Consider the following 13,802-nt stretch of genomic DNA (forward strand, 5'->3'; position numbering starts at 1 on the left):
GCTTTACAGGGGTGCTTACAATTAGGCACCCCCCAAATGCCAGGACAGTAAACACACCCCACAAATGACCCCATTCTGGAAAGTAGACACTTCAAGGTATTCAGAGAGGAGCATAGTGAGTCCGTGGCAGATTTCATTTTTTTTTGTCGCAAGTTAGAAGAAATGGAAACTTTTTTTTTTTTTTTTTTTTTGTCACAAACTGTCATTTTCCGCTAACTTGTGACAAAAAATAAAATCTTCTATGAACTCACCATGCCTCTCACTGAATACTTTGGGATGTCTTCTTTCCAAAATGGGGTCATTTGGGGGGTATTTGTACTATCCTGGAATTTTAGCCCCTCATGAAACATGACAGGTGCGCAGAAAAGTCAGAGATGCTTGAAAATGGGAAAATTCACTTTTGGCACCATAGTTTGTAAACGCTATAACTTTTACCCAATCCAATAAATATACACTGAATGTTTTTTTTTTTATCAAAGACATGTAGCAGAATAACTTTCGCGCTCAAATGTATGGGAAATTTTACTTTATTTGAAAAATGTCAGCACAGAAAGTTAAAAAAGTCATTTTTTTGACAAAATTCATGTCTTTTTTGATGAATATAATAAAAAGTAAAACTCGCAGCAGCAATCAAATAGCATCAAAAGAAAGCTGTATTAGTGACAAGAAAAGGAGGTAAAATTCATTTAGGTGGTAGGTTGTATGACCGAGCAATAAACCGTGAAAGCTGCAGTGGTCTGAATGGAGAAAAAGGCTCTGGTCCTTAAGGGGCGAAAAGACTGTGGTCCCGAAGTGGTTAAGAACAAAAAATGTTATTATAATTATAAAGTATTGATGTTTTCCCTCCTCCTATAAATAGGAACTTTCATAGCTGTTTGTCAGTCAGATTGCTTTGGAGTAGGACCAACACAGAGGTTTAGGCATGTTTACAGGCACTTACCTATGTATCTGTTATCTCCCGAGAGGCTCGACATGTAAGTAATTCCGGTAGCGGCCCAACTAGATTCAGTGTGTCACTTACCTCCTCTCACCCAGCGTCTACCTATACTGGGGGTACCTATATCTGGCTACTTATACTGTGGGTACCTATACCTAACTTCCTACTGGTGGCATCTATACCTGGCTTTCTATACTGGGGGCACTTATACCTTGCTACGTATACTGAGTGCACCTATGTCTGACTTCCTATACTGGGGACAGCTATAACTGGTTACCTATACTATGGGCACCTACACTTAGCTAGCAATACAAGGGGCACCTATTCTAGGCTCCTTATATTGAGGGCACCTATACCTGGTTTCCTATACTATAGACACCTATATTTGGCTTCTTATACTGGGAGTACCTATACCTGGTTTCCTATACTGGGGGCACCTATGCCAGGCGACCTATACTGGGGACACCTATACTTGGATACTTATCTTGGGGGCATCTATTCCTGGTTTCCTATACTGGGAGCACCTATACCTGGCGACTTATACTGGGGGTACCTATACCTGGTGACTTATACTGGGGGTACCTATACCTGGCGACTTATACTGGGGGTACCTATACCTGGTGACTTATACTGGGGGTACCTATACCTGGCGACTTATACTGGGGGTACCTATACCTTTTAACTAGCTTTCTATACTGGCAGCATCACTACTTGGCTACTTATTTTGGGGCACCTATACCTGGCTAGCTATACTGGGGGCACCTGTACCTGGATTCCTATACCATAGGCACCTATACCTGGCTAGTTAGACTGAGGACACCTATACCTGGCTAGCTATACTGAGTGCACCTATACCTGGCTACTTATACTGGGGGCACCTATACCTGGCGTCCTATTACCATAGGCACCTATACCTGGCTAGTTATACTAGGGGCACCTACACCTGGCTAGCTATACTGAGTGCACCTATTCCTGGCTAGCTATACTGGGGGCATCTATACTTAATTACTTATATTGTGGGCAAAAATGAGGAAAGTAGTCAGCACTGCTTGCAGAGTGCTTTAAAAAACAACTTGGTACATAAAGTGAGAGAGGAGCCTGACGGTCATTTCACTCCATTGTGCTTGTATGGAGGCTACACTCTGACCACTACGTTGCAACCTAGATGGCTTATCTCTAGAAATCACCCTGCTTTAGTGTCTACCCCCTCCTGTAGATAACTCAAGAAAGCTCAAAAAGAGGGAATGGCATAACAATTTAAAATGTATGGAGTGACGTCAACTCCCTCCACACTTCTACTATGTTTTTTATAAACTCATTTAAGTCTGTTCCCCAAGAGGATAGTGAAGATAAAGGTTGAAGAGGAGAAGGATTTTTTCATGCGTAACTTGAGAATATAGAATCATCAGTTGGTAGGAAGGAGGGAGAAAACCAACCAAATTTAAATTCCCATTCAATAAAACTGAAGATGAGCTATTAAAAAGCAAATTATACTGCATTATACATTCAACGAGATAAGCCTAAAGCTATTGCATTGCATGATAAACTTTAAAGTGGGATGGAAGCCATGGAACTCGTTGCATTTCCCGTCCATAAATCCACAAAGAAGATTATTTAGAAATTGCTAGAAAATAAACTATTCCTGTCAAGGAGATTTAACCGTAGGTTCCCATTTTCAGAGGGGATTAAATAGTGGGACAAGAGTCCTAAGATAGATGTCCCTTTTCACAAGTTAATGCAGATAAAAATTGGCCTTTCAAGTTTTGGGGTATTTAAAACAATGCATTTTATATGAAAATCAAATTTTCTCTGGAATAAATCTGAATCTGTTTCCTTCCCCTTATTACACACTTTCTGTAAATCCAATAAACTTCATTTCAAATCACTTCTCAAATATCACTGTGTGGGTCTCCTATATGATATATTAAACTGACATTTCTTATTGTAACAATCAACGATTTATACAGGAAAATCATGACGATTAACAAGGTTGCCCAAACTTTTGCATCCAACTGTGTGTATATATATATATATATATATATATATATATATATATATATATATATATATATATATATATATATATATATATATATATATATATATGTGTGTCCAAACGTTTGGTCTGTACTGTATATATATATATATATATATATATATATATATATATATATATATATATATATATATATACAGTACAGACCAAAAGTTTGGACACACCTTCTCATTCAAAGAGTGTTCTTTATTTTCATGACTATGAACATTGTAGATTCACACTAAAGGCATCCAAACTATGAATTAGCACATGTGGAAGTATAGTACATATCCAAAATGTGTGAGACAACTGAAAATATGTCATATTCTAGGTTCTTCAAAGTAGCCACCTTTTGCTTTGATTACTGCTTTGCACACTTTTGGCATTCTCTTGGTGAGCTTCAAAAGGTACTCACCTGAAATGGTCTTCCAACAGTCTTGAAGGAGTTCCCAGAGATGCTTAGCACTTGTTGGTAGAGTTGGGCCGAACCTCCGATTTTAGGTTCGCGAACCGGGTTCGCGTACTTCCGCGGAAGGTTCGGTTCGCGTTAAAGTTCGCGAACCGCAATAGACTTCAATGGGGATGCGAACTTTGAAAAAAAAAAAATTATGCTGGCCACAAAAGTGATGGAAAAGATGTTTCAAGGGGTCTAACACCTGGAGGGGGGCATGGCGGAGTGGGATACACGCCAAAAGTCCCCGGGAAAAATCTGGATTTGACGCAAAGCAGCGTTTTAAGGGCAGAAATCACATTGAATGCTAAATGACAGGCCTAAAGTGCTTTAAAACATCTTGCATGTGTATACATCAATCAGGTAGTGTAATTAAGGTACTGCTTCACACTGACACACCAAACTCACTGTGTAATGCACCGCAAACAGCTGTTTGTGTAGTGACGGCAGTGGCGGGTTCACTGAACAGGAATACAGTGGTGGGTTCACAGAACAGGTACGCAGTGGCAGGTTCACTGAACAGGTATACAGTGGCGGGTTCACTGAACACAACAGGTATGCAGTGGCGGGTTCACAGAACAGGTATGCAGTGGCAGGTTCACTGAACAGAACAGGTATACAGTGGCGGGTTCACTGAACAGAACAGGTATACAGTGGCGGGTTCACAGAACAGGTATGCAGTGGTGGGTTCACAGAACAGGTATGCAGTGGCAGGTTCACTGAACAGGTATGCAGTGGTGGGTTCACAGAACAGGTATGCAGTGGTGGGTTCACAGTACAGGTATGCAGTGGTGGGTTCACAGAACAGGTATGCAGTGGTGGGTTCACAGAACAGGTATGCAGTGGTAGGTTCACAGAACAGGTATGCAGTGGTGGGTTCACAGTACAGGTATGCAGTGGTGGGTTCACAGAACAGGTATGCAGTGGTGGGTTCACAGAACAGGTATGCAGTGGTGGGTTCACAGAACAGGTATGCAGTGGCAGGTTCACTGAACAGAACAGGTATGCAGCCAGGAACAAGCTAAGCCTAACTAATCTTTCCCTATGAGAGACAGTCTGCAGCAGCTTGCCCTACTTTCACTAACGTAGGCACACGAGTGAGCGTAATGGCCGCCGCTGCATGCCTTTTATAAGGGGGGGAGTGGCTCCAGGGGCTAGTGTAGCCTAATTGGCTACACTGGGCCTGCTGACTGTGATGTAGAGGGTCAAAGTTGACCCTCATGGTGCATTATGGGGCAAACCGAACTTCCGCAAAAGTTCGCCTGTGGGACGCGAACGCGAACCACTGAAGTTCGCATGGAACCGTTCGCAGGCGAACCGTTCGGCCCAACTCTACTTGTTGGCCCTTTTGCCTTCACTCTGCTCACCCCAAACCATCTCGATTGGGTTCAGGTCTGGTGACTGTGGAGGCCAGGTCATCTAGCGCAGCACCCTGGTCAAATAGCCCTTACACAGCCTGGAGGTGTGTTTGGGGTCATTGTCTTGTTGAAAAATAAATGATGGTCCAACTAAACGCAAACCGGATGGAATAGCATGCCGCTGCAAGATGCTGTGGTGGTCATGCTGGTTCAGTATGCCTTCAATTTTGAATAAATCCCCAACAGTGTCACCAGCAAAGCACCCCCACAACATCACACCTCCTCCTCCATGCTTCACGGTGGGAACCAGGCATGTAGAGACCATCCGTTCACCTTTTCTAAGTCACACAAAGACATGATGGTTGGAACCAAAAATCTCAAACTTGGACCCATCAGACCAAATCACAGATTTCCACTAGTCTAATGTCCATTCCTTGTGTTCTTTAGCCCAAACAAGTCTCTTCTGCTTGTTGCCTGTCCTTAGCAGTGGTTTCCTAGCAGATATTCTACCATGAAGACTTGATTCACACAGTCTCCTCTTAACAGTTGTTCTAGAGATGTGTCTGCTGCTAGAACTCTGTGTGACATTGACCTGGTCTCTAATCTGAGCTACTGTTAACCTACGATTTCTGAGGCTGTTGACTCGGATGAACTTATCCTCCGCAGCAGAGATGACTCTTGGTCTTCCTTTCCACATGTGAGCCAGTTTCTTTGTAGCGTTTGGTGGTTTTTCAGACTGCACTTGGGGACACTTTCAAAGTTTTCCCAATTTTTCGGACTGACTGACCTTCATTTTTTAAAGTAATGCTGGCCACTCGTTTTTCTTTACTTAGCTGCTTTTTTCTTGCCATAATACAAATTCTAACAGTCTATTCAGTAGGACTATCAGCTGTGTATCCACCTGACTTCTCCACAACGCAACTGATGGTCCCATCCCCATTTATAAGCCAAGAAATGCCACTTATTAAACCTGACAGGGCACACCTGTGAAATGAAAACCATTTCAGGTGACTACCTCTTGAAGCTCATCAAGAGAATGCCAAGAGTGTGCAAAGCAGTAATCAATGCAAAAGGTGGCTACTTTGAAGAACCTAGAATATGACATATTTTCAGTTGTTTCACACTTTTTGGTTATGTACTATACTTCCACATGTGTTAATTCATAGTTTGGATGCCTTCAGTGTGAATCTACAATGTTCATAGTCATGAAAATAAAGAAACTCTTTGAATGAGAAGGTGTGTCCAAACTTTTGGTCTGTACTGTGTGTGTGTGTGTGTGTGTGTGTGTGTGTGTGTGTGTGTGTGTGTGTGTGTGTGTGTGTGTGTGTGTGTGTGTGTGTGTGTGTGTGTGTGTCCGTGCGTGCGTGTGTGTGTCCGTGTGTGTGTGTGCGTGTGTGTGTGTGTGTTTGTGTGTGTGTGTGTGTGTGTGTGTGTGTGTGCTTATAGTGTTTATTGGACCTGGTTCCATCCATTATCATGGCACTTTGGTTTTAATTGTTTTAAGGGACAAGTCCCTACAAAATGATATTGGGTTACATTCATATATAATTTGGACATTTAGTTCTTTGTCCCATGGATGTTCTTACTGGTTGATGTGTTATTCTAACATTAGGCCTGTGATGTAATAAACATTTAGGCCTCGTTCACATTACAAACGCGGACAGGCACGCACGCGAAACGCAACGCGTACGAACGCACGCCATCCGCGTTTGTGTGCGTTGCGTGGCTGATCCCATCACTGAAAAGTGAATGGGACAGCCACGCGTTTTCGCACAAAATGCGTGCAGCATGCGTTCCCGGACCGCACAGGTCTGGAACGCATGCAGTGTGAACATCAGACATTGCACTCTATGCAATGTCTGATGTCGTGCGTGTCGGCCACCTGCACGCGTTTCCAAAACGCGGCTGGTAACACGTGCAGTGTGAACGGGGCCTTACAGCCATTCTACATTCCCTTTTCTTGCAACATTGAGGAAGATAAATATCTAACATTAAGTACTTTGAAAATGTAAGGTTTTTTTTGAAGAAAGTTGGCGTTTAATCGTAAGATATTAGATTTTTAAAATCTATCAAAACAAATACATCCATTATTTTTAGACTTTTTTCCACGTTGGGAGCTCTGTACTTCATAACATGAGGTCATGAAATATCCATTTGATCCAAGTGAACAATTACAGTCTTTTTAGTTAGAATTCCATGTGCCATAATAATAAGTTCTTTTGTTAATTGATAGTTATTTTTCAGTTTTTGACAGAACATTCTAAAAGGATACAAGACCTAAAAAAAACTTCAGCTTTACTTACCTGGGGCTTCCTTCAGCCCCTAGAAGTCTCTGTGTACCTTGCCACGGCTCCGGTGTCGGTGGCTTCTGCGCATACGAGGGTGCGCACACTTGCCATAGCCAGGAGCGTTCTGCACAGGCGCAGTAGCACTGTAGAGCACAGGTTTTTAATTCTAACATTTTTATGGAACAACACAAGGGGCTTGATTCCCAAAGCGGTGCTAACCCAGTTAGAGACTTTTAGGCGTGATAACCATTGCACCACGCTGGTGAAAAAACAGTTTAGGCGTGATAAGTTTAGATAAGTGTAGATCGTGCGCAAAGTCCCGCAAGCAAAGCAGCGCTATTAAACTCTATGCGAAGTGCACCAGACTTTGCTTGCGCAAAACTTTTGATCAGCTGTGCACTGCGGTGCTAACCCAGTTGGTGCTATAGTTATCATGCCTAAACTTATCACACCTAAACTTATCACACCTAAACTTATCACAACTAAACTTATTACACCTAAACTTATCACACCTAAACTTATCACACCTAAACTTATTACACCTAAACTGATCACACCTAAACTTATCATGCCTAAACTTATCACACCTAAATGTATCACGCCTAAACTGAGTTTAGGCGTGATAAAGGGCTTTTCAGCAGTGTGCTAACTGTTAGCACCGCTTTGTGAATCAAGCCCAAGATGATAGAGCATCTAAGAATAAAATTGCCGGGTCAAGTTATATATAATGCAGGCATGTTCAATCAGTAACCACATTCATGTATGAAAGCAAATTGTAGAAGAGCATCTGAGTTTTGATAACTAGTGGACATATGCAAAGTGACAATATGGAAAAAATGTTATACTTCCTCAAGATGTTATCAGTTACAATTTATAAATGCAGTCAATCAAATATAATACGCAAGTACTGTAAGCAGTGATCCTATCCTAAGATTGGTGATTTCTTTCTTATCATCTCATAGTGCACCTGTCCTGGAGGAATACTGAGAAAATCAGCAGTTAGTTTATCTGGTTTAGTACATTCAGTAATCCTATAGGGCAAGTGAATTACCCACCCAGATTTAGGAAAAATGTATATTCTACAGATGAATTAGCACAGTGTTATGTTTTTCATGCTGTGTACGTACCAAAGATAGTGGCATTTTCACTTGATAAGGGAATTCTAATTTGCTGATGTTTCTTGGCAGAGCCAAATCTCCTGGTCTACCTGTCAGGGACGTTTTTAAAAAATATTGTTACCTGGCAAACTAAATCATGGTATGTTAGTAGCTAATGTCCACTAGCTTTGAATTCCTTCCAGGTCTACAGATCTAGCTGACAGTCTTATCCCCACATTATGCAATATCCTGACAAGCTTCTTAATTTGCCCTCAATTAGGTTACCATAAAAATTTAAATAGGACAGAATTGTAAAAAGTTCCTAATTGAAATATTTTTCCCAAGTCTACAAGTCTTATTCAAACATTCAAATTCCTACACAACCTAGGCCCTGGATAACTGAAGGATTCACCCCTCACACAACCTCAGATCAAAAGGATCCAATCAACTGACCACCCCCAGAGTTCAACTAAAAATCTGTGGAGCCAAAGCTTTCTGCCATGCTGCCCCTACCTTGTGGAGTGCCTTGCCATACTTAATCAAGACAGCTCCAACCCTGGGCACATTAAATCAAAACTGAGAAGCCACCTGTTTATGATCACATAACTTTTCCGCTGCACACATCACTATGTACTGATCCGAGGCAAGCTTATGTGCTTTGAGCCCTATGGGAGAAAAGCACATTACAAATGTTTCATTGTTGTTGTTATTGTACTTTGCAATTTGCTACTTTTTAAAACTAATAATTTGGTCTCTTCAAAACTATTTTAGAGGGTTTTATATTTCCTCCTTCATTCTGCTAACACTTCATCAGCCCACTTTATTAGCTATAAATGGCAACTGTTGTTGTGGCCTACCCCACATCTACCACACTCTAACTCTCTCAGTCATCCACCTTTTCCTTTCCACAGTCCTACCTTATGTATCCCTCCCCCACCCTTTAGATTGCAAGCCTTTGGCAGGGCCTCCCCCCTCCCTTAAGGTGGCCATACACTGGTCGATTTGCCATCAGATTCGACCAACAGATAGATCCCTCTCTGATCGAATCTGATCAGAGAGGGATCGTATGGCCACCTTTACTGCAAACAGATTGTGAATCGATTTCAGCCTGAAACCGATCACAATCTGTGGAGCTGCTGCCGCCCCCCCCCTCATACATTACCTGCTCCGGCCGGCCCGAGTCCCCTGGTCTCTGCTGTCTTCTTCTCCGCTCCGGACAATTCCTGCAGCTACTGAACTTCCTGTCCAGGGGAAGTTTAAACAGTAGAGGGCGCGCTCTACTGTTTAAACTTCCTGCCGAGACAGGAAGTTCTGTGTAGCTACAGGAACGGTCCGGAGCGGAGAAGAAGACAGCAGAGACCAGGAGATTCGCGCCGCCGGAGCAGGTAATGTATAACCGCTGTATTGCGTCGGTCGTCGGGCATTCGAACGCCGCTATCGACGCACTCCCGACCCGCCGGCGATCGAGAAAAATCTTCCGCACGGACGGATCAACGGGAATTGACGGGAACGACCGATTTCAGACAGAAATCGATCGTTCTCTCAGCGGTGTGCTGCCGATCGTTGCGATTTCACAGCCGATTCGATCACTGTGATCGGATCAGCTGTATATCGGCGGGTAAATTGTTAGGTGTATGGGCCCCTTTAGCGTGCTCTTCCTAAGTTTACTACCCCAGCAATCACACCCTTCTCATGGACTAACTAGGACTTGTTTTGCCGGATCTCGGTAAAACACATTTTATACCCTGATTGTATGTATAACCTTGTGCTATGTTGTATAACGGTTTGCTACCTCTCTGTCTGTCACCCCTTGTTGCAATGTATGTATCCCTATTTATTGTCCAGCACTGCGTAATATGTTGGCGCTTTATAAATACAATTAATAATAATAACTGTTGTTACTAATATCATATTTCTGTGGAGATGACATGAAATAACCTAAAATTTACAATTGTTTTGCAGCGGAAGTTGAACAACAGTATTTCTACTTTGGCTCCTGTAGGACCTACACTTAAAGTGAGTTGTAATCATAATTACTGTTTAAAAAAATGAATGTTAATGCTGGTATGGAACTGCCAGGTGAATGGGTAGGAGAAAGAACTGCTCTTCTGCCCTGTTAACTAGTTCAAGGCCCATATGCAATTAACTTTTTCTCCTGTATTTTCTCCTAGGTGATATTCTCATATCTTGTCAATAAAATGTCTTTAAGACCACCAGCAAATAAGAAAATACATATAGAATAATGTTGACAGTGTTTTTCACAATCTTTTTGGTTAGTACATTTTCAATTGCAGAGTGCTGAAAATGTATTTTAAGGAGAAGATGAAACATTGGCCTCAATTCACTAAGCTTATCTCCTGTCTTTAATAATGTTTCTAGAGTGGTCACCATGGTGATGAGGCATGTTGTATTCAGGAAACATTTTACCTCAGGCAAACCTAAAGTTAACTCTTCTGTCTTTAAGTTAACTCTTCAATCCTTAAAATAACTCCAGAGTTAAAGACAGGGGCCATATGCAATTCACTTTTTCACATGAGTTTTCTCCTACGAGAAAAAAATTCATCTTCAATTTAAAATAACATTTTAGCACTTTGCAATGGAAAACGTATCAAAAAGTATGTAAAAAGTACTATCAAAATTATTTTGAGCATTTGTTTACTTGCTGATGGTTTAAGAATCATTTTATTGACAACTTTCAAAATATCACCTAGGAGAAAACTCAGGTGAAAAAAGGAATTGCATATGGGCCAGGCTGTTTATTAACTGCGTGTGAAAATAACTACAGAGGAGGTAAATTAGCTACAAAGGAGGTAACTTAAGGAATGAAGAGATAAGATAACTCTCTTACTGTGTGGAGGTAAGTTTTCTCTTGCCTTATTATCTCCAGCATGATCTTAGTGAATTGAGGCCATTATCTACATCAGAAAACTCAGGAACAAAAATAATTGCATAAGGGCCTAAGTTTTCTCCTCTGAGATATTTTCACACTTTATAAATAAAATATCTTTTAAGCCACCAGCAAGCAAGAAAATACTCAGAATAATATTGACCATACGTTTTTACCTAGTTTTTGCCACTTTTTCAATTGTAGTGTGTTGAAAATGTATTTTAAACATAGGATGAATAGAGGATGAAACATTATCTCCTGGTAGAAAATGTAGGAGAAAAGGTGAATTGGATATGGCCCCATGGGACATATGCAATTCATTTTTTCACCTGAGTTTTCTCCTAGGTGATATTTTTAAACTTGTCAATAAAATGCCCTTTAAGCCCCCAGAAGGCAAGAACATGCTCACAATAATCTTGATAGTACTTTTTAAGCAACTTTTTGGTACTTTTTTAGTTGAAAAGTACTGGAAAGTTATTTAGAATCAAAGATGAAAAATTATCTCCTACGAGAAAACTCAGGTGAAAAAGAGAATTGCATATGGCCCCTAGTGTCTCTTTATTATGTTTGAGTGTGGTAGTAAGTAAATGTAAACTGCTGAAGCATGTTTATGCATGAGCCTTATTATACATATGCTTGAAAAAGCTTTAAGTGACCCCCACCTACAGTCGCCTCCCCAACTAGAAGAAATATACTGTAACGATTGTGGAACTTTCTCCGTGATCAGCGCACAACGCGTGCGCTGACACGGCGGAAATCCTCCACAAGCGTGTAATTGCAGGCACCCAGCAAAAGGTGCTACGCACCTGTAGAGGGAAATTCCTGTCGGCAGATGGCGCTGGGGAGTGCAGAGGAACCAATCCTCTGTACCTCCACAAATGCCAGACAGGAATTGTACGAAGCGCAGAACGCAATCGCAAGAGAGGCAATTGCGAATGAGAACAAGCAAAGGGACAGGTTGTATGTGTGTGCGCCAATCCAGTCGCCACCCCGCGACCGCGCACACACAACAGCAGATATGAAATAGGAACGCGATCGCGAGAGGTGCGATCGCCAGACGTGACACAAGGCAGATCAGAATAGAATACGAGGGTAGCAAAGGCACAGCAAATAATACAATGAGAAGATGCGGAAAATAACAAACGCTAGCTAACCGCGAACACCGCACTCATTCGCAACAGTGCACGCGGTTATGCGCAGTCTCCACGTGATAAGCACAATAGAGACAAGCACGCCTAACTAACCATCGACAGACAAACATGAAACAGAGGACGCGAACGCTTGCTTAACGGTTACCTCACCGAGCCTCCAGCAAGCGGTCGTAGCAAACAAGACAGACACACGAAAACAGGGACAAGCGAGAGATAGGATCCACAGCACTAGCGAAAAGTGGCTAGCGCGATCCAGGTACAGAGTAGCAGAACAGAAGGATCCACAGCGCTAGCGAAAAGTGGCTAGCGCGATCCCAGGAGACAGAACAGAAGGATCCACAGCGCTAGCGAAAAGTGGCTAGCGCAATCCCAAGAGACAGAACAGAAGGATCCACAGCGCTAGCGAAAAGTGGCTAGTGCGATCCAGAGAGGCAGAACAGAAGAGATAGCTGGTAGCAACCGCTGCACCAGCTAAGCTCCAAGAACAGAGATCAGAACGACTTCCTATCGACCACCGCTGGGACAGGACAATCGCAACAGACAAACAAAACAGATAAACAATCCTAACTGCACTAGCAAAATCTGCCTAGCACAGTTTCCAGGAATTACTCTAAGCTGATCTTCAAACAGAGAGTAAGGCTGACACCCCACCAGGAGTGTTACATAGGATGAAATCCTTATGACCAGCGAAGCATTGTGGGAAAGACATAGTACTTATAGTACACGCCTCCAATGAATGTGGCCAGGCAATTTGCATGACAACGTATGCAAATTCCTCTGCAAGCACAAGCTGCAAAACTGACAGAAGTTCTTCTTTCCAGAGTCCTGCAGCATGCAAACCTACACAATGGTCAAAAGGCTGCCTGCCTGCACAGGCAGCTGAGCAAATCATCACATATACCCAAAAGTAAGACCGGTTTCCACAAAAATAAGATTTGAGTATGCTGGAATTATAAGCCCTACCCCAAAAAATAAGCCCTAGTTATAATTCATAAAAAAAATCAATACTTAACTCCCAAGAAAAAAATGAAAGAAATCACTATTTCTCCAATTCCATCCTCTATATTTTAAAAATAAAGAATGCTGCTAAAGATAAAGCCCACCCATTTTATTTTCTATTTGTCCCAGTTATCACAACATTTAAATTATGTTCATAGTACAATGTTTGGCAACAATATATTACTTGTAAATAAAGGCGTATTTCTAGAATTATGATGATGTTCCCGAATGTATGTAATGGCATGACTATATTTGAATAAATGCTGATTTTTTTTGGTTTAAAAATAACTGTAGATGGTTCATAAAAAATAAAACCTTCCCCTGAAAATAAGCCCTAACACATCTTTTAGAGTAAAAATACCTTGTCTTATTTTCGGGGAAACACAGTATGTGGAGGCCCCAAATGCAATATAAAGGCAATGCTATTGTGATTACTTGATGTTCAAGATCCACAATGACAGCACTTTGGGAAGGTATGGCTCTGCACTGTGTACATTTAAAGCAATACTCCTCATGTTTTTTTTGTTTTTTTTGGGGGGGGGGGGTAAAGCTAAAAAAAAAGTAGGTTTAGTGTTTTATTGTCTCATTGTCTCAGCTGA

The 13,802-nt window shown here is 41.7% G+C and overlaps 1 protein-coding gene across 3 annotated transcripts in view; it reads left to right on the forward strand.

Moving 5' to 3' along the window:
* Positions 1 to 13,802, forward strand: part of PROM2 (prominin 2) — a 161,712-nt gene that overhangs the window by 118,332 nt on the left and 29,578 nt on the right. For all 3 annotated transcript variants that reach the window (XM_068274833.1, XM_068274832.1, XM_068274834.1), the window contains exon 18: positions 10,129 to 10,182. In XM_068274833.1, the coding sequence (XP_068130934.1) occupies positions 10,129 to 10,182 (54 nt within the window). The remainder of the gene's footprint in view (positions 1 to 10,128; positions 10,183 to 13,802) is intronic.

This window comes from Hyperolius riggenbachi, chromosome 3 (assembly GCF_040937935.1).
Source record: "Hyperolius riggenbachi isolate aHypRig1 chromosome 3, aHypRig1.pri, whole genome shotgun sequence".
Taxonomy (NCBI): Eukaryota; Metazoa; Chordata; class Amphibia; order Anura; family Hyperoliidae; genus Hyperolius; species Hyperolius riggenbachi.